General features: G+C 38.9%; 1 protein-coding gene across 1 annotated transcript; it reads right to left on the bottom strand.

Annotated features, from left to right (window-relative positions):
- Positions 1-3120: 3120 nt before the first annotated feature.
- Positions 3121-21632, bottom strand: tub (TUB bipartite transcription factor; the record flags this gene model as incomplete). The annotated part of the gene is made up of 12 exons (XM_084541043.1): positions 21207-21632; positions 13826-13877; positions 12241-12403; positions 11628-11765; positions 10135-10287; positions 8835-8956; positions 6687-6878; positions 6476-6588; positions 5094-5208; positions 3963-4061; positions 3676-3847; positions 3121-3254 (listed from the first exon to the last, which is right to left on the bottom strand). The coding sequence occupies exons 1-12, from the start codon at positions 21242-21244 to the stop codon at positions 3121-3123; spliced, it is 1491 nt and encodes a 496-aa protein (XP_084397169.1). The 5' UTR covers positions 21245-21632.
- Positions 21633-21852: the final 220 nt, after the last annotated feature.

Raw genomic sequence — 21852 nt, 5'->3', positions numbered from 1 at the left:
TTAATGTAAAGCCTATGTCAACATCCACAGTAAAAGTAAGCATTATAGATACAAATGAGCTAAATGTATGGTGTGTAATATGCCGTAAGATAGCTCTCAGTTGTCACTGCATTGCATATTTTTTGACATTAAGTGTCATATCAAAATTAAGTCATTAGCTGCTTTGTGCATTGCTGCCTCGAGACACTGATGTAATTGAATTACAGTTTTTTAAGCGTTGCAGAGAAATCCTTCTACCTTCTGCACTGGGTTCGTTCAAGCGTTTAGGTGCAGTCATGAGCCACAGCTCAAAGTCCAGGGAATAACTTCAGCTGTGAGCACTTTGGGATTGGAATTGGAAGATGTTAAATGCCTGTCACAATCAACACAGAACTAGCCCCCCTAAAAGTAACTTTCTATTGTTTGCCTGTGTCTTACATAATTTCTGCATAATTACATCTTTTGTTGCTTGTTTTTTTTGTTTTGTTTTAGACTTTAGCTGACTTTTTCCATCACATCATCCCCAACAACCTCAGTGTTGTTGCAGCAAAAATCACACGCATTCCTTTAACCAGCAAACCTTTGTCGTGGTGGACATTTAGACTTGTCACATACAGTGTGTGTAACCAACAGCAGCTGCAGTCCCTTCAGATATTATAATTCAAGAGCCCTGGCACTGTACATGGTTTATCACTGGTATTGCTTCCTACCATTCCTAAAGAAGCACAACCATCAATTAGTTAAAAATATTAAAAATATTAATTTGCCTAAACATCCCCCTTCATGACTGTTGTAATGTTCAGCTGTTAATAGAATAAAAAAAGGCAGTAATTCAACTGGATGATCATTTTGTAAAAATGACATTCCTTATTGTGGATGATCAAGATTAGACACATTCATCTTAGTCTCAGAGGACTGGAAATGTGATACAATAGTGGGGTCAAGCAGAAAGCAAACAATGCAGACTGGCAGCGTTAACAAGTTACCAAAGGATTTAACATGTCACAGTACTATTTAACGATGAATCGTTTTTGTGCATCACACTGTAAAGAATTTTACATTTAGGCCATGTTGTAACAATGTGTTTTAAGATCCATAAAACCTTGTTGTTCACCTTGTTGTAAAGAAATGCTAGACTCATGAAATTAAGACAGCATTGCTTCTCAGTTTCAAATAAAGTATTGTTCTATGTTCTTCTTCTTCTTCTTCTTCTTCTTCTTCCATGCATTCATACAACAGAACTAAACAACAGGCCTCCTCAATAAATGTCAGTATTACTGTAAATGTTACTTTATAGGATGTAGTATTGTTTTCCCCTTTGGGAGAAAATTAGACAATGCATCTGTTGACTTACTTGAATTTTATTTTTTTCCATGAACAAAGGGCTGTGTCGATACCACCACAGTAAATTGTACACCATTTACTGTACATTACAACAAGAGCACTAAAAACAGAAAGTGAAAGAACCTTTGGTTCCTGGACACATGTATGAAAAGCAGACTTTACAGCAAGAGTATCAACGATTTTAAAATAGAAATTTAAAATAGTTAGAACACGATTGAGTACAAGAATAGCACATTTGATAAAGATTTCCTCATAACCCACAGTAACAATAGCGGTATCAGAGATTGTTCTTTGCCTTCATTCAGCATTGTTTTTTTTAATGATCGTAAAATACAAAATACTACTATATATTTGAGAAAGGATACTGCCCTGCAGGGAGCAAGAGGAATAATAATTTGAGTAAAAATGTGAACAGCAATAAACAACGTGATATAGAAAGTTACTGCCAGTCAGATGAGGAATGTATCAAACTCCACCTCAGCGGAGAGTAAAGTTAATTAAAGATGTAAAGCAAGTGATGAAATATGTGTTTAAGCTGTGGAAGATTCACATTGTAGCTGCGTGTTCACTGGCAGTAATATGTGGTATGTGGTTTGGTATTCTGTCATTTTTTTCCCCCCAAGAAGACATCAGAATATCTGAGCTCAACTTTAAGCCTGAGTGCCTTGAATATCTGCTGTATCTGCTGCCTGATTTATAGTGCGTTGTAAATACAGTATATACTCGTCTCTTTAGTGTAATGTGTTGTAGGCCTTAAATAGAATTTACATATCCCTGGACAACAGCTGAAATGTTGTCCTATGATGCACACATTGGAAATAGCATCTTCCAAAGAATTTGTTTCCCCAGCTGTTCAGTCAGTCTAAACGGACTTTGTATTAGATTAATAAATTTAAGTTGCTACAGATGTGAGGACAGCAAGTTACCAAAGACCAATTCAAGCTCTGCTTATTTTACAGCCAAAGTGTAACACCGGGATTAGTCCTCAAAGGCACAATAAAGTATGTACAGCTATATCTCATCCACCACACACTTCAAAGTAAAGTGCACCATCATCCTATACATTCATGTATATGACACTGTGACACATTGTACATGGTACACAGCACTGTGTAACATGCCTTTTCCCTTTTCACATCCAATTGTTTTGTGTGGATACAAGTCTTGTAATGATAATGTATGTGCTTGTAGCTCCGTTGAGCCAACACTGCTGAAGTTCTTTTTTGCAAACGATAGGAGAAAACAAAATCACAATTACATAATAAATATGTAAATAAATATATTGTGGCGTGCATGTTATTTTCAATTCAGTAACTATACTATAAGCAGTATTCATGCTTAAGGAAAAGTGTGACACTTTTTTGTGGTAGACTACATAAAATCCAGTCAACTTTTAAAACTTACCGTTGTGTAACCGTTAGTTAGAATTTACAGATAAAGAAATGTTAAATTTCTATAACTACTACATAAAGGAACAGTGTTGGTTTTCATAATGCCATTACAGTACAAAATGACTATAGTTATCAAAACAAAGGAATTGGATTTTGAAAGTGGATTACACTTTGTGCTTGTTTTCTTCCACTGACCAAGACCATCATGAGGTCTCACCCCCGACGCCCACCCCTCCCACATACACGCACACACATACACATAAAACTTGAGGCCCATAAAGCATTTTGGGATATGCAGGACTTCCTGGGCACAATTTGGAAGTCTCAAAACCAGCCCAGGGATACATAATCAGCCCTTGTTGCGAGGACAGATGGACCAGTTCGCCACTGAACTCCAGGCTGGGGTCTATTCACATGCTAACTTGCTGTCAAAGCTGGAGAGGGCAATAGCAAAGGCTTGGAGGGCACACATTGGGTAGTTATAGTCCATGGTGAAGACATCTTCTGCCACACGGCCAAACTGCATCACGATGTAGTCAGCTGCAGACAAAAGGCAAAAAAAAAACAAAAACAATTTCATATAAGTTGTTTCTAAACCATTTTTGTGTGTGTGTCTGTGTCAGGCTGCATCCTGCTGGGGATGGCTTCGGCCATCAAGGAGTGTCATTGCTGTGGGGTGGGGGTGCCTGGTCTGGTCTAGGTGGGTGGTACATGTCTAAGTAACATCCACATGAATGCCAGGTCCAAAAGTTTCCCAGCAGAACATTGGATTTTCACAAGATGGTCAATGTCATTCAGTTCACCTGTCAGTGGTCATAATGTTATGCCTGACTGGTGTACATATAAGATGGGAATAAAAAAATCAAAGATTTTTCTGTATACTGAACACTAACCCATAAGTACAAACTGTACTGTGATGTTATAATATCAAACCTAATAAAAACAGATCATTGGAACTCACGGTCATTATCGTGAATAATTTGAAAATTCTTGACGGAAGCCTGAGTGACTCTGCCATGGAAGTTGAGCACATAGGATTGTGTGTCATCGTTCCACACAGGCGTCTTGTTGTGAAGTTCAATAACGCTCTCTGTGTTCTTGTTCTGCCACCTGGCCAGCAGTGACTCATGGTCCTGTAATGAAGAAGAATAGAACAGCATCGCAGATATCAGATCAGTCACGTTAGGATTAGAAGAAGTTCAATCGATGGGCACAAATGTGGCAATTGAGGAATTAGGGAACACATACATTTCGTGGGCGGATAGACACTCTCTCATGGTCCATGTTCATTCCAGGAATGATGACACTCATTTTGCGAGGCCCTTTGAATCCTAAGACGTTGGTTTCCTAGATTACAGAGGATAAATTGATGATAAAAACATACTTTGCTTTAATATTATGTTATTGCATTTTACCTCATTGAATATCTGCTATCTAAAAAATAAACAAAGCACATAGAGTGGAAAGAATTGGAAAAATTAATTATTATTATATATTATAAATTCTTATATATTGTACATTGTGGAGAAACCAATAATGCATGTCCTTTGTGGAACTAATAGCTCTGTCAATGCAAACTACTGAAAGTTTTTCTGGATGTACTGGAATATCTACGCAGGAGAATGACATTCTTTCTCCTTTATCCACTTATTGCAAATGATAACTTGCCCAGAATCCTTGATTTGTGGCATGGATTTCCTTATGAAACTGGATTTCAAAGACCTCTATACCATAGACTGTATATAAATATGGACAACGCAGCCCTGCTTCCTTGCATTGGCCAAACTGACACTAGATTTCTGGGGTTACGGGCGGCACTCTGCTCTACCTCCGGCAGTTGCAAAGAAATGTTGGATATACACTGCACTTCTTCATGTATTTATTTTTCCCAACTCTCACGGTCCTACGGAATGGCAACTTGTAGTCACCAAGATGTCACATCTTGTTTCTAGAGATTCAAATAACTAATTAAAATGAAGCATATTAGAAAAGTGGACACTTGAACATCAGCATTATTTCAACTACCTAAAATGACAGAAACCATCCTTGAAAAAATATTATTGGACATGCACCCAACTGCTAACTTGGAGGGGGTGGAGCTTATGTCCTATACTGCAGCCAGTCACCAGGGGGAGCTCTACTTGTTTTGGCTTCACTTTTGAGGAGCAGTTCTGCCATCCATCTTTATACAGTCTATGCTCCAGACATATTAACCTGTTTTTGTTTTGTTTTTTTTGTTGTTTTTTTTTGGGGGGGGGGGGGGGGGGGGGGATATTTTTACTGTATTTGTAACAATATTGTTTTGAGGATTATATCTCTTTCACTGGACTAAAATCTAAGTACAGCTCTGGGGTAAAAAAAACTTTTTTTCCAACTCACATAGCAAATGGCCGCTAGCTCTTGACGCAGATTGCTAGCTTCAAGGCTGGTGGTACTCTTCATGGGATTCAGACCGCTGTCGTACACAGTGAACTTGGTTCCCATAAGGTTTGATCTGCAAAGGTGACATAACACGCTAAAGAGTCAGATGTTTGGTCTATGTTTCACGTGTGAAATAAGACATGGAGCACATTTTAAGGGTGTCTCCTCATAACGTTGACACACTGAGATCACACAGATCCTACATCATGTTCCAGGTACAAATATGAACTGCTCAGTTCACAAGATAAAAAGATAATTCAGATAACAAGTCATCATTTATATAATTTATATTTAATAATAATAATAATAATCAATTTTATTTGTATTGCACTTTACATTTAAAGCAATCTCAAATCTTTTCGCACTAAGAATACCACTGAAATAAGATACACAGGATAAATATGATGTCAATGCAGCTGGATATTTAGGGTTTTTCAACCACCTAGACTTTGCGATATAAAATAACACATCATTTAATTTTGCTCTGCTTGGATTACTAAATTATATTTGTATTAACGCAGTGGCTATGTAAAAGCCACCAATGCAGCTCACATGGTGATAAAACAACACAACAGTGCAATCACTATCACAAATGTGTACTGTATAGCTATACAAGTACTGTATGTGTGCATTATAGGTAGGTGGTACTGTTTTGCACCGTTTTTCAAAGCCACAGATTTAAATAGCTCCTCTGTGTACAGTCCCTCTAACAGGCTATACCTCATTTAGGCCAGCCCCCTCAAGGACTCATGAGAAGAAGTAGATGAAAGGTCACTGTTCATTTAAATTTAGGTCTCCATCATTCAAGCAGGACCATGATTGCATCAGCCAATGGTCAGGCCAGCTCTGAAGATTAAAAGGCTACACAGAGCCATATTTGATTAAACTCCAGAGGAGTTTCCATGGAGCTACTAACGCAGCATTGAAGCTGTCTCTAAGGGTTATGTCACTACTCACACTGAACCCATCTTAGCATCAAAGTTTAAAGGAGATTTTAATTAACAGTTTTAAAGAATAATTTATGAATAAAGGATTAAAGAGTGTTCATACAGTAATATAACACACTGGGTTACTCTTTCTGTAGTGAAGTTAAGACAGTGCTGGATATTAAGTACACTTACCAAATGGTGCATATGAGAATATGCACATAAAATTCATATCTTGGCTTCAGTGGGCACAGTTTTGTCAACAATCAACAATAATGCATTAAAACAGAATTTTAGAAATAATATGGCCTTAAACACAAATGGCAGTGCCAGCACAAAAGTTAAATAAGGAATCATAAGTGCTTGGTACTTGAACATGTGTGTGTAAATCCCAGTGGGCCACAAAGGACTCACCTCAGTTTGCCAATGAAACTCTCTCCACCTCGTGACAGATCAGTGGGATCAATGGAGATGAGGTAATTTGATGTTTTACTCTTTTTCCTCTTCCTTCCAGCTAACAGGAACACCTGCCACAAACCAAGCCAGAACCAGATTAATAAAATTCACCCATTCAAATTAACACATTTGGAGGCTCACACACAAAAATGCTTTTCTCCTTTCTCACCTTCTTGCCGTCCTCTCTCTCCAGGTGAAGGTAGTAAGTGGGGTACATGCCTCTGTCCATGCCCTTCTTGTCCCTGGTGATTCTACACTTCACTCTGACACCCTGAGGCGCAGGTCGCAGAGAAAACTCCTCAAGATCATCAACATCGATGGCAGGCTCACTGACCGGTGGAGTGGGAGCTGAAGCCACTTCCTGTAGGAGAAAAACAGCCTGCTCAGGTCAAGACCTCTCATGAGAGGGTGGAGTGATGCATTAGAGTTGACTTTCATTAAACAGAGTAATGAGTCTGAAGATCAGATTGTCCACTGGGACTGCGAATCAGTGCGCTGTGTCTAAAATAAGAACCTGGTTTAGAGAGATTGAGTTGACTGAGGGGAAAGATTAGAGTGGAAAGAGGAGCAAAGAAAATATGGTGCGCAGAGACTGCAAAGGCTGTGTATTCTCTTCAATATGATCTTAATTTAAGTTACAGGTATGAAAAAACTCTATTCATTAACAATGCACAAATTATTGCATTGTTCTTATCTTTACTGAAGATATCATTCAGACATTCACAGTGTTGCCAGAACCATGAATCATGTCTCTGAAAAAGATCTCCGGGAGAGTTATGATCAAGAATTGTTGATTTGCAGGGAAAACTGAAAAGGATTACAAAGTAATCTTTACATTGATTATCCACCTTTAGGCATATTGACTAATTTGTAAACAGAGACGATTTAGTACTTTAGGGCTACTCACCCTAGCACGACAAAATGAGTTAAAGAACCCCAGAGGAACAGTTATGGTTTAATGGAATCATTGGAGCTGATTAAAACTTGCTGTTCTTGAATCTACCACCTACAAACCATTGGGTAATGACTGAAAACATCACAACATGCACGAGATTTTGACAATGAGCACCAGGATAATGAGCACACGATGCTACTGGGAAAATAGCTTCCAGGAAAATTAATGTTTTTAACATTCACAGTGCTACTGGGAAACTGTTTTGCGGACTGATAAAACTAAAGTCGAATTGTTTCAGAGGCTTTATTTATACCACAAACACATTTGTGAAGCATTGTGAATTGGTATTGCTTCACTGGCTCTGGACCCTAAAATGGCCATCACCATTTTCTGTTAGTTAATGCGCGGTTGGATGAAGTCGTAGCTATGGCGACAGCCCAGACCCTAGCGCCTAGCTTGACACACACCTCCCCAGAAATGTAACTTCACGGCAGCGACGCAGAGCACAAGAGCTGTGATTGGTCCACTTGGTAGTAGCGTGTTTTCACTTTAGTATTTCCGGCTACTTGGAATTGATTGTTTAAGATCAATAAAGATGGAACACATCGAGAAAAGGTTAACTGAGGAGGTTCACCGCCTGTGTCCCACAGAGGCATAAACCGCAATGAAGTTAGGTTTAGCAGCTTAGTAGAAGTTGGGTGATGCTGCAAATCAATGACCCTAAACACTAAAGTAAATCTACTACCCAATGACTTCAAACTAAGAAAATCCAAAGTTCCACTTGTACAACTATGTGAGTGTGTTGAATAATGATACAAAAACACATTGCATTTTTCTGTACTTGTTAGTTACATGCTGCTGCTTTGTCTTGGCACAGTTATCACACCTGACATGGTGACAAAATGAAACTAACATTTTTCTTCTATTAAAGCTTGTAAACTAGACCCAGCTACTCCTAAGGTTTAAGTACTTTGAGGCTTTAAGCAATCATAAATATACACAGTTCGAGCTCTGCTGAATGGAAGACATAAAATATTTAAGGGTATGTTTGATTACATGAATTTCACATTAACGCTTACAATCACATCAACACGACATTTCAATCAAGCTCTAGGACTCAGTTGCGTATCTTCCAACAAAAGAATACTGAAATTATGTCAAATTTCTCAATATACATGAGGTAACACTATACCATACCGTCCAACACTATTTGAGATAACAAATGAATAGAATATCAAGAATATAAAAAGCACTTAAATTGTATCACATTGGCAATAATTACCTATTACTGTACTTCCAGGCATGAAATAGTTTTACATGGTGTCCATCTGTGCTACAAAATGAAACTGCATACCGTTGTGGTGGTTGCCGGGCAGACAGACCCACAGAGAGTAAAAACGTGTGCTGTGAAATTAATTTCACCTTGCATGACTTCTTGCTCGTGGCGGAGCCCGGTCTCGTGTTGCTGTTGAGCTGTGAAGAACTGGAGCTTATTTCGTCGTCGTCATCTTCTTCTTCGTCAAAATTCATACTGCTGGATATGCCTTCACGGAAAGAAAGAAAGAGAGAAAGAAAGAAAGAAAGAAAGAAAGAAAGAAAGAAAGAAAGAAAGAAAGAAAGAAAGAAAGAAAGAAAGAAAGAAAGAAAGAAAGAAAGAAAGAAAGAAAGAAAGAAAGAAATGAGTTTTCCCTGCTTCTGTGAGTGAGCTGTAACCCACGTTTGTGTGTGCAACTAGGTCACACACTTCCATTACATGATGACCAGGTGTCAGAAATAAGCGGAGACCCACTGGGATTTAAGAACATTTGAGGTCAGTAGTAACTGGTTATCTCTGCTGTAGTGTTATCCTCTGTCTATCTTGTCATTATCTACAGTGTGGCCAAACAGCATTTTCATTATATGGCGTCTACATGCCACTTCACTATGCATACTGATATCACTGCAAATGTAGGTGATCACATCACCAACTGTTCACAGCTTGTGATTTGGCACATGAAGGTTGCCATAGACATCCAATTCGCAACACAGCAAATGCAAGGACTCTTATGTAATTTAATGGGAGGGCCACGTGCTCAGTCACATTCATGTTACCTTCCTTGGAAATACATACTGCGTTAACAGGCCGCATTTTCACGAGAGAGAGCAGCAATAACTTCAGCACTGATTAAATATCATTATAAAATCTCCACTCTCAAGCCCAAAACATAATATATGTTTTCTTTTAATTTTGTAAAATAAAAAAATAAAAAAAATAAAAAACACTATTTTCGGTCTAGTGCACTACAGTGAAAAATTCCCATAATGGAAGAAAAGGTCATACTCTTCAGCTACTCTCACAGGGCAGCATTTTTGAAATCAGTGCATTTGATGAATTAATTTATTTAAATACTAAATTACTCTTGATGCCACACTGTACCAGTGAATGAGGCCAAAACAGTTATGAGTGATAAGTGTCTACAATCTCAATTTGCTGCACACTAGAGTAAGCTCTTGGGTGCTTATTACCTGAATGAATTAACAGTTAATGAGCGTACTTGTACTATGGAGTGAATAGTGACAATCAGAAGCTGGGTTTTTAAAAGTCATGTCTACTTATTGCTGCAAGTTTTAACATTAGTCAGTGCTTTTCGTCCTCCTGCCAATGCCCCACAGCAGCGAACCAGAATGCCACGGGTGTAAATATGGACTCATAGTTGTGCTAGTGTAGATGCCCTGACAGTACCTTTCTTGAGCATGGTGACACGCAGATCCTGTTTGCTCTGTGACTGAATGCAGCTCACAACAGAGTCTGCCTCGCCCTCCTCTGTGGTGGAGTGACCCACTGTCAGGATCTGGATTTGACTATCATCCTGCTGGGAAGTCAGGCCATCGATCGCTGCAGAGCCACAATACCCACAACAACAACAGCCTCGGTCAGAAAGCAGCACCATTCTTCAACAATCGCCATTTCATAATGCGCCATGAACATGTACTATCTAAAAAAGGATCTGAGCAAAGTAAAACAGAGGGAGCTGTCTCCATCAAACTAATACAAGAATTCAAGAATTAATCACATAGTCAACCAGCCTGAGTAAACGTGATAACATTTCTACATCTCGGCCTTTGTGCATTTTGTTGTATTAATTATCTCCTAACGTAAAAGGAGGAAAACACTGAAATTCAATGTAATTCATAAAAACTGCAAAGTTAAGCACAGGAGAATGGACAAATTAATAAGTTTATTAATATTTTTTTATATATAATTAAGACAGATTAGTGAAAACTAAACTGTAAGTGTGTAAACAACTTGTGTTTTTTATTCCATGATTAAAAATTGCCGGAAGCCTTTGCGAAGAAGAGGTGCTCATGTAGGAGGACAGTCTGAATCTGCCTCAATTTGTTTAAACGTGGGTTTTGTTTTTAATTCACTATTAAAGCTGGGTGTTTAGTTTCAGATGTAGACATGCTAATTTTTATGGCAGCTTGAATTACTCCCTCTGAGAGAACTGAAGAACCTCTAACCCATGCTGTGCGATGGTGCTTGAAAGAATCGAGAGTGTTAGACGTCTCTGCGAGTGGTGAATTTGGTGCTGCTGACCTGGTTAATCTGTTATCCCAGTTGAATCCCATTAACGTGCTTTTCTAGGACAAAGTCATTCCGAAGATGAGCATCAGCTAACATCACTAATGTCAGACACTGGTGAATTGTGTGTTGCAAAGATTAGTAATGGTGTTTCATTATTTTTTGCTTTGCCCATTTTTTTATTTATTTTTTTGTTTTAATGCTTTTTTTGGTCATAACATACCATAAATGTTAAAGAGCATAGCGAAACAGTCAAAATACTATAGCTACACTATAGCTGGAGTACACAATTTCAACACATTTTTTTTAATCTTCTATAGTATGTCTCTGTTTGTGGTGCGTCAGCCTGTCATAAATCATCTGAGACATTTGAGCTCTGACAAGAGTGGCTCCGTGGCGGGGGCTTAGCGGGCAGCTTCTCCAGTTGTGTTAGTTGTAAGATGTGGTGAAGCATTATCTGAGGATGGCAGAAAAGGCTTGCAGCCGCTAGATAATTAGGACTTAGTCTTTTTCCTCTTTCACATTGTGAAGCTTCTCAAACATTAAATCTATTTACTCGGCCCTTAAAATAAGTAAAGGCCGAAAACAATACGTCTTTCTAGTCGTCACTCAGTCTGATTGCCCATTTTGTCTTAATGATCGCTGTAGCTGACCTTTGTGTTTCCCCTTCCTCTCCTTCTTGTCGCTGCCTGTCTGTGGGGTGGAGCTGGCCGAGGCTTTGCCCTTTTTGGCTGAGCGAGGTGGCTGCGCGTCCGATATCACCTTCACCTCCTCCTGTTCAGCTTCTTGCACTAAACACAGGGCAGAAGAGGCAGGGTTATCAAGTCAGATGGAGAGAAAAAGAGGAGAAATGAACAAAAGGCTAAGCACAGTTCAAATTAACAGCGGGCTACACAGAAGGCTTGGGTTAGGTTATAGTATACTGTATAAAAAATGTTGGCAGTGTTTCTAATAAATATTACACACGAATAATATTTTTCATGGAATAATAATATTAGAATATGCTGAAAATACTAAGCCTCACATTAAAGGCAGTGGTTGCACGTATTTGCGCTCTGGTCACTGTGTTTAAATATACTGTAAACCAGTCCCAACACAATTGTGTAATTGGATGGTGTGTTACAACTGGCAAACTAAGAAAACCAGAACTAATCCTTTCTTTAAATAAGACAGATGGATCAAACACGCAGCCTGACATCTTTATTTGTCCAACCAATGTGTTTCTTAAATCAACAGAGCCCCTGGATGATCAAAACGCTTACTTACCATGGTAGATGGTGCTGCTGTTGCTGCTGAGGTAGGATTCCACCAGTGGAGCCTGTTCCTCGCTCTGTTTGGTGCGTCGAGTGCGGGATCTGCTGTCCACATTAGACTGGACCATCAGAGGCTCTTGCCTCTTCTTCTTCTGCTTCTGTTCGAGGAGTGCTCGCTGTGGTTTCGAGTACACAGACATGCCCAGATAGAAAGAAACAACGTAACAAAGGCACAGCAAATGATGACGATTAGTAAATGATCATTATTAGAAACAAATCAAAGTACCCGTACCAGGTTAAAGAAAAACTTTTGGCCAACAACAATGTGGCCATATATCCCTTGAAAGTCACCAAACATGCCAAAATGTCATGTCTGAAACCCTCTGGTATATACAATGCTACATTACTAAAACCATTCTCTGATATTGATGTTAAAAAAATAAAATAACGATTTATTAACACCTCAGTTACGTCCAGTAAAACACCTTCCAGAAACAAAGCTTTAAAATATATGTCAGACGTTATGTCAAACTATACTTCTTAAAGAGAAATAACAAACATTCATTTCATTTACACTTTAACATTTCAATTATTATGATCTTCTCTTAGGAGACATTACCTATTTCCTTGTAAGCCATGTTTAGAGTGTCAATAACACCATCTCAGCTACATCTTGTAAGCTCAGAGAGCAATGCTTGGGGTTTTAATATGTGCTGCCGTAACCACTTGGACCTGAGGCTGGATATAGCTATTCATCTGGACTAACTGTCAGCTATATGCAAGTCTTCAAACCAGAGCTCATCAAATATTGAAGGTTTCTATTAGTGGAGGATTCGGGCTGCAGAGCATTGGAGCTCTACACTATTCTTTGTAAAGCTCTCACATGTGCAGAGACTGTGATGGCAGTACCAGTAGGTAGATTTACACGGTACATGGATTAGGTGGAGGGACACTTAACAAACTTTGCCTGAAAAGGTTCAAAAGGAACAACTACTGGCATGCTTCTCTACCTTTGCCTAATATGTTACATATAAACAATGAGAAAGATAACCATGGAAAGAGGTTTCAGCCAGTAATAATTTGTATATGATCCAGATTACCAGGCTGCTAGTTAAGAATAGTATTATTTATAAACTCGTTCTTGAATAAAAAGGACTGAACTTGAATGTGAAGCAGACCATCTGAAGGTGTTCCCATTGATTAGGACAAGACTACGAAAGAATGCAAAATTCACATTCGACTAGAATTTGAATGTTTTTAGTGCAATACTCTCCTCACATAATCCTCTCCAGAAAAATAGCAGGACATCAGAAACAGATGTCTGCACCATGCATATAAAACAGAACAACTGAAAATGGCTGACCTGCAGCTTGAGCGCATTTGTATTATGTGTTGTCAGAGTCGTTGATAACAAACAATGACAGCTGCAGTATCATTTAACAGAGTATGAGAGTGCAAAGCTAAATAACAAGTGTTAGCTAGCCATTTGTGGCCATGTGATGGAGCATTACAAAATGTAATGACCGTTAACTTACAATTTATTTTGCCTTTCTTTAACTACATAACCAGAATTGCATGAAGAAACAGCAAAATCATACTTGTCTGTCCAGTTTCTGCTGTCGTAGGTTGGTGCCCTCATCGTCTAAAGTGCTGCAGAAAAAGAGGAAGAATGTGATTAAGATACAAAAGAAGAACTAATGAAAAATGTTTTAGTTGATTCAAATGAGACAGACCATCAAGTGCTTAATGAATTGGGCTGTATTTTAGCCTATTGCCAAATATAAATGGTAATGAAGCATCAGGAAATAGAGACCTTGTTTCTGAAAAAATTGAACAGGGTCATTATTTCTGGAAAACGAAGCCGATAACTCATGGAACCAACTAATATGCTTTTTGAAATAATTGCCCTATATTAATAGCAAAAACATAAATCTTTGTTTCTCATATTTGGGTCAGAATAACAAAAAAATATATCTCATATGTGTAATGTATCTACAAAACCAGACCTATTATAGTGCTGGTTGAAAGCAACTTGGTCCATCATGAGTTGATAATATCCCAGACATCTTGAGTTTTCGGACTACACAGACTACAGAATGCTAAATAGCCCATTATATTCTATTATATTCTCTAGTTCATTTGCTTTTGCACAGCTTTTCAGCATAAGGGAAGTTAAAGCATTAGAAGCCAATATGACTGTGACTCAAGACACATGTTCAGATATCCTTAGCTCTGTTAACAAAGATTAAGTTCATCTGGAACAATCAACATTTGAAGAGCTTTTCTTTGAATCCATGGCTCACACTTAAGTCACGTGAAGAGCAGAAACAGAAGTTTGTTTGATGCCAGGTGCAGTTCGAGGCCCACTTACGATTTTTGGCTACATAAATCATAGACTGTGTATAAAGATGGACGGCGGAACAGCTCCTCAAAAGTCAAGACCAAGCAAGTAGACCTCCCCCTGGTGTCTGGCAGCAGTATAGGTTATAAGTTCCACCTCCTCCATGTTAGTGGATGGGACTACATGTATCCGACTACATGTTTGGGAATACATGTCAAATAATTTTTCAGGATGGTTTCTGTCAACTTAGGTAGATAATATAATGTGGATGCATACTTAATCCCATTTTTCTGCTAAGTTACATTTTAGTTAGTTATTTGATGCTATAGAAACATGATGTGACATCATGATGACTACAAGCTGCCATGTCAACCACTCCGTGAAATGGCCCTGTAGGACTATGAGAAAAGTAAGTAAATAAGTACAGTGTATATCCAGCATTTCTTTGTAACTGTTAGCGGTAGAGCAGAGCTCGGTATTAATTAAGTGAAAACACGAGTGAGTCTAGGAAGTGTGGGCGGGTCATCAATAACGCAGCTCCGTGTGACTCAACTCTCAGACCATACTGCGCAGACTCTGGCTTCAAACTCCCAAGATGGCGCTGCCCATATCCCCAGGAAACTTGCTCAGTTTGGCCAATGCAAGGAAGTGGGGATGCATTGTCCATATTTATATACAGTCTGTGACATAAATACACTGTTCACCCACTGTCGCCTACAAGTAGCTGGTTTCTTTATTCAGTAAGAACCGTTCCTGTGGCTGGCTTTACAGTGGTCATGGTTTTCACAATGCAAAAAATATCAAAGGGTTCTTCTCTCTGCTGTCCATGCTCAGTATGATCCAGTTTGATGTGTGGCCTTACTGAAGCATCTCTGGGAGCCGTTTCACTCCACTTGCCATCCATCTAAAGTCATTTGTTATGATTTTGGATGGATTGCATTGGATGAAAGACACTTTTGTGAATTGCATCACTACAAACTAGATCAAGAAACTTCATTGCTGGCAACAGTATTGGGTCTCAGTCCGTTTAGTATAAAAGTCTTTCACTAGGCTACCATGTTGATGTTTCGGAAAAATGTGACAGATGCTACTATCCATGTTCCTTGTAATGTTTTATATCTCTCTTAAGTATTTCTGTATCCTCTGCAGCAAATTCTACATCTGATACAATGCAATGTGAATGAGAGGACAATGAAAATCATGGGGTCTCTGTGCATGAATACCAGGTTGTCCTTGCAGCACAGAACCAAATGAACTGCACAATATCAAGTATACATCTAATCTCTGTTAAAATGATCCTTTGAGTCTGCTTTGCTGAATGTTCTGCAGTCCCCAGCATAAGTATCTTTCTCTGCATGAACACCAGTATTGACTAGAACAATATTTGATTCAGAGGCACACTCTGATATGATGCCACCTTTCTAAGCAAATGCCTGCAGGTCAGCACAGCCAGACAGTGTTGGTAAAAGGAATGTCAAAATCATTTCTGATTTTTTTTTTCTGTCTATATCTATGAATACACATACATAATATACATAATACACAGATAAAATGCCAAACATTATAGTAACAGCTCTTACTGAAAACCCAAGCTCCAATGTAACAACCACTTGCAGATCATGTAGTCACTTAACACTGTAAAATGTGGACGATTAGACTCTCGTTTGTTTCAAATACTTAGTAGAGCTGCGGCTACTTTTATCATGAGTTGTTCCATTGATATTTAATTTGTTTTAATTAACTATTTACATTAAGACTTTAACATAAACGGGTAAAAGATGACAACGTGTTTAGCAGATTTATTGAAAATCTAAATCTGAAATCTGTCATTTGTGGAAGTATTTCACTTGAATGGATGCAGTTTACAGATGATGCTGTACATAAGCTCCCACAAGTCACACTTCATGTCTGAACAAGTACCAAATCATGAAGTCCAAGGAATTCTCTGTAGACCTCTGTGATAAATTGTGGTTAGTCATAATTGAGACATGAATAATTTCCAAAACTTTGAGTGTCCACAGTAGCCTTGATAAACGAAATGGAGATTTCCCCCCACTTCCCAAACTGAGTAATCAAATGTCATCGGTTAAAGATGTGACCAAGAACATGACAGTCCATCAGAGGTTGAGACTTCTTCTGCACTGCTCATAAAATTTGTAATACATCCTTTCAGTAAGCATGGTGATGGCAGCATTATGATGGCCAGGGAGGATGATCAGCATAGAGGACAATCTAAATGCAGCCAAATACATAGAGGTTCTTGAAGAAAATCTGCGGAACAACCTGAGGCCAGGGTAACGACAATGACCTGAATCATAAAGAGCACTGAAAAGTGCTGTCCTTACATTGCACAATCAAAGCCCCGACTTTAACACCGTAGTACTCAGAGACACATGAGGATGGCACCTAACTGATGTTTCCCCATCTAGTCTGACAGAGCTTGAGGCGATCTATGAAGGAGAAGGTGTACAAATCTTGTAGATGATTCCAAGAGGTTGGAGCTCAAAGGGACTTCCCCAAAGCACTGAATTGGGGGTCAGTTACTGAGAGTGAACTTATGGGAAATTGCAGTATATGAATTTAAAATAAAACCCTCAAAAACATAAAATACTGAAAATGTGAAGGTTTGAGTTTGTCTTTTTCAGTTAACGTATATGAACTCATGTAACGTAAAGACCTACAGATCAACAGCACAATGACAAAAAAATCTAATCAAGAGAGTGTGTGTTCCACAAAGTTATTATTTGAAAGATGCCAGTCTTTCTCTGTAACATTGTTAAAAGTTGTCTCCAAGCCTGCAACAGCACTTTATTTCAATTTGACCTTTTCTTGTATTTGTGCTGCTGAGAAAAGTTTTCAAGTCATTTTTCTCTATGATCGATCCAAGACAGGCTTTGACACTGCACAAATTTCACGGACTACAAACCTAACTGACTGTACATCTGCTGCTGCAGAGGCCCCAACCTTACCACAATCTACTTGTGCGTGCTGTTTTATTCTCCGCTCTCCAACAGTCTGCATAACGTGCACTCACTAAAGGCGAACAGAATAATCACTCTCATTAACAACGTGGCAGGATATTTATCCAGCGCCAGCGATTAGCTGGTTGCTGTCTGTTTCCACTTTGCACCCAGTCTTCCATTTTTTGCCACCAGAGCTTTTAAGCGCTGGCGACAGACTCGCTGATTGTTTCTTCAGCTCCTGTGGCTGGGCATCTGAGAGACCTCTGAGAAACCTCTGTGGCTCCTAATTAGAGGGCAAGGAGAGGTTTCTTGCAGAAGAGCTGGAGAGAACAGGCCACAGCAGAAGACAAAAGGATGAAAGACAAAGTGAGAGTTGTCTGCTGACGTGTGTGATTAATAAGAAATTCATGCTAAACCTGGACTGACATTGTTTGGTTTTATGAGCAATAAGATTTATATGTACAGTTACAGATTGTGACAAACTGTCTCCTGATGTTTCGCTTTTTCCACTTCATGCAGACTCATTTAAAGGGTGTTAATTTACTATGTGCAGCTTAAGATAGAGTGCCTAAGGATTTTTCTGCAGAGGTATCTCAATATACATTCTGTCAGGGTTTCGAGTAACTTTTAAAAATCAAGTGCATTTTTAAAGGTCAAGTTTTCTTCTCAACAATTAAATAATGATACTGTCTGACAATTTATAAATGATGTGATATGCAAAGTTCTGAATTTCAATTAAAATTTCTCGTAAATTTCTTGCTTGATTTGTTATCGCTCAGATCGCTTTAATAGCAATGGTAAATCACTTTTCATTTCCCATTTACATCTCACATGTGCATGATAAATAATTGAGCATGAAAAGGTGGATTGTCAGCATGGTTGATGAGGATTTTTACACTCTTCACTCCTGTCAGAAGTGTGACGGTGACAGCGCTATCCTGCAGAAACAACATCATAAATATTCAGTCTTCCAACTGTATATCTCTACCCACTGTAATCTGACGACAAAGACCCACGCATATGCAATAAAAAAACTATTTACCTCCCACTCTCTGTCAGATACACAGACAAACAAAGCACTCCATGTCTGCAATCAGAGTAATCAAGTGTGTGAATAGGCATCAGACAGGAAGATAATGACACAAACAGAGCTGTTCTAGCGCAGGTCAAACAGCTCATTACTGCTTGGAGAGTCTCTGGTTACTCTTGTCCTGCAACACACTGATGGCAAGGTTTACAGGAAGCTTTATGATAATGCTAAAGGAATATGCGGATTTGATGTAATGCAGTGAAACAGAAAACTCAGGGTGCAAATTGTCTTTGTGTCAACCAGGTAAAAAAAAATGACAAGCTGAGATTCCAAGTGTGAGAAAATGAAACTGGGAAAACCTGAATTATACGACAAAATTTCATTTAACTAAAGCTTGTATTAATTGCCACTTCCACTTGTCACCTTTATAAATATGCTGTAAATTCTGTCATTTTTGTGCTTACATTTTGTGTTATAGTGGTTTCGTTTTTGCTCTTACTATTTATAACCGAGCTGACCAGTTCTCTCATCCACAACATTTCATTGCACTGTGAACCCTGTGGTAATCCTGCATATGACAAATAAACCTGAATCGGAATCTGAATATTTATGTTGAATATATATGTATAAAACGTATAAAATCATCTGATTATGGTATCTTATAAGATAATTATCTAAATATTGCCTATCGTACACTTTATTTTGTCCTTAAATAAATATATACAGTTAACATTTGGATTTGAATGCAAACAGAGTAGATTCCCCATTAACTAAGAATAATTTAGCACTGAGGGGAGGACAGGGTTTGATTGTGAAATCACAGAGGCTCATGCTCACACTTTTAAAATTGTTTTATGTGCTTCATAAGGTTTTTTATGTGTGACAGTCACTGGCTGGTGATTCTGCAGAAGCAACACTGGAGACATGCCAACATGCATACAAAAGCAGGCTTAATTGTTTTGTTTGCATGGTGCTGTCCGTGAAATTTGATTGTGATTGAGTTAAAATTAATCTGATGAGCACTGCAGAGATGCAAATTGACCTTGCAGGTAAATGATAAAGCTTATACTGTCACACCGAGCATGACACTATTTCTCACACTACCCAGCCTTAGATGCAAATTTCTGAATTATAACAGTAAAATAAAACAGGGTGGTTCACCACTCCTTTTTTCAAGAGCTAATGATTCATCCTTCCTCCTTCAGTCTCCATTTGAAAGGAAAACAAGAAAGAACAAAAGATTTGAACAAGTACTCACTACAATGCTAACTTTCTCGATTTGCTCCTCGCCGAAATACGACACTCCGACTGCGACTATTTCTTTGTGTGTTTCAGGGATATGTTCCCTTCATTTTGTTGATTTCTGTGAATGCATCCACAGTATGTCCCTAATGAGATGACAGAGCTACACAGTGCAGCTGTCTCCTCCAACTCTGCACAGAGGCCCATGCATTTTTAATGGAAGCTCCACAAGATGAAAAAAATAAATAAATACCCATTGAGAAACAACTAATCTCTGTGCCTTCTCGTTGACACTCAACTGGCATACTTCAGGAGATAACTTTAAAAACTGGAAATTAATAATGATTTGTTTTTTTGTTAGTTTTTTTTCTGTTGCCTGGCATTGATTTCAACCTTTCTTTTTATAAAATGTCAACAAATGAGGAGGGCAAAATGTGGAGTTTCCAAGAAATACTGTATATCAATCCAGTTAGAGAGACTTTTGGATTAACTTTGTTATTTTATGCGGTAGATACCTAAAGACCGAATGAAATGAGTGTGTCTACAGTCTTAAGTTTAAAATAAATCCACACAGACTTCTGTCTGCTGTTGTCCTGATGCAGTCTCACTCTAAAGTTTGTGGACTGCCACCGTAACTTATAGCAACCGTGAACCAATGGCATCAAAGCAAGCAGGGGAAACCATGGCAATGGGTATTCAATCAGAGGAAAGAGCCTGCAGCATTAGTGCTGCACTTGAAATGATTCGAGCACATATAGGTTCTAGAACAAGAGACTAATGACAAATAATAATCTATAATCTTTTTATTTTGCTTGTTTTTTTTAACAAAACTAAACTAACAAAACTAACTAACAAGGCAGTATCACCTACATCACCCAGTAAACCTCCAACAAAAAAATTGCAGAAATGCACATAAAACACACATACTGTACAAAGGCAGGAACTTCCTCGCTAGTTGAATGATGCACAAATAAAAATGTGCACCCATAATAATGTGACCCTACAGCTTGCACCCACGACATCCCAATTAAACAACTACTTTTAATCCAGTATACCGGCGCATAATAAATAATGACAAAATAGGTATAATATTTGGGAGAAACAATACTTGAATGCAGCTGAATTCTGGGATTCTCTTGCATTATTTATTTTTTCTTCAGGTGCTTTAGTCTAAAATATTAATAATTATGAGCTACAGTCGTTCCTCTAAACATGTCCATCATTCTGCCCCAACCCCCTAAAAATATTCTGTCGCTTTTATTGTGTCAGTTCAATGTTACTGTTACAGTCTGATCTCCTTGTCAGACACTCAGTTCTGAACGCCCGCTCAAATACACACACATGCACACAGTGCTTCAAAATCCTGTGCCCTTTCCCGTGTTCTCAGGAATGTGTTACAGTACCTGTAGGGAATCCAGTCGGAGGAGTGCTTGGAGCTCATTCTGTATCAATTGCTGACTGCTGCTGCCAAAACTGCAAGGCTAACGGCCTGCAACAGCACCAGTGCAAGTGGCTACGGGGTCTGAGGACAACGATCACAGCCAGCGAGCCTACATCGCCTGTTCATCCTCTGCACACAGCCTTCTATTCCCAGCCTGCCTGTGTTTCTTTGTATGTCCTTTTGCTGTGGGGCAGCAGATGACTAACAATCCAGTCAGACAGCCACACTCTGCAGTCATGTACGCTGAGCACATGAAATAGCCGTTTTCTTCTCTTCCATGTGTATGCTTCCAGTCAATGCCTCTCCTCTTCTCCTCTTCTCCCATCCACCGCCTCTGCTCCTTCTCTGCGCTGGCTCTCTTCCCTTGCACTCGCTCTGTAGGCTCTATCTAAATCTCCCTCCGTTTCTTTCCCTTTAAATCCCCCCTCCCTTCCTTATCCCCTGTCCATATCTCGCTCTCTGCCTCTTTGCCCAACCTATCTCTTGTTATCACTCGTGCAGCATAACCTAAAGCATCAGCGGGGGCAAAATCTCAAGCAAAAAAGGACGAACGGTTTTAAAGAACCCTCCTTGTCTTGCCTCTTTGATGCTCCTTCAACGTTATTTCT

Source organism: Chelon labrosus (assembly GCF_963514085.1).
Source record: "Chelon labrosus genome assembly, chromosome: 3".
NCBI lineage: Eukaryota > Metazoa > Chordata > Actinopteri > Mugiliformes > Mugilidae > Chelon > Chelon labrosus.
Note: the sequence above shows the minus strand (reverse complement) of the source record. Positions and strands in the feature narration are given on the sequence as shown.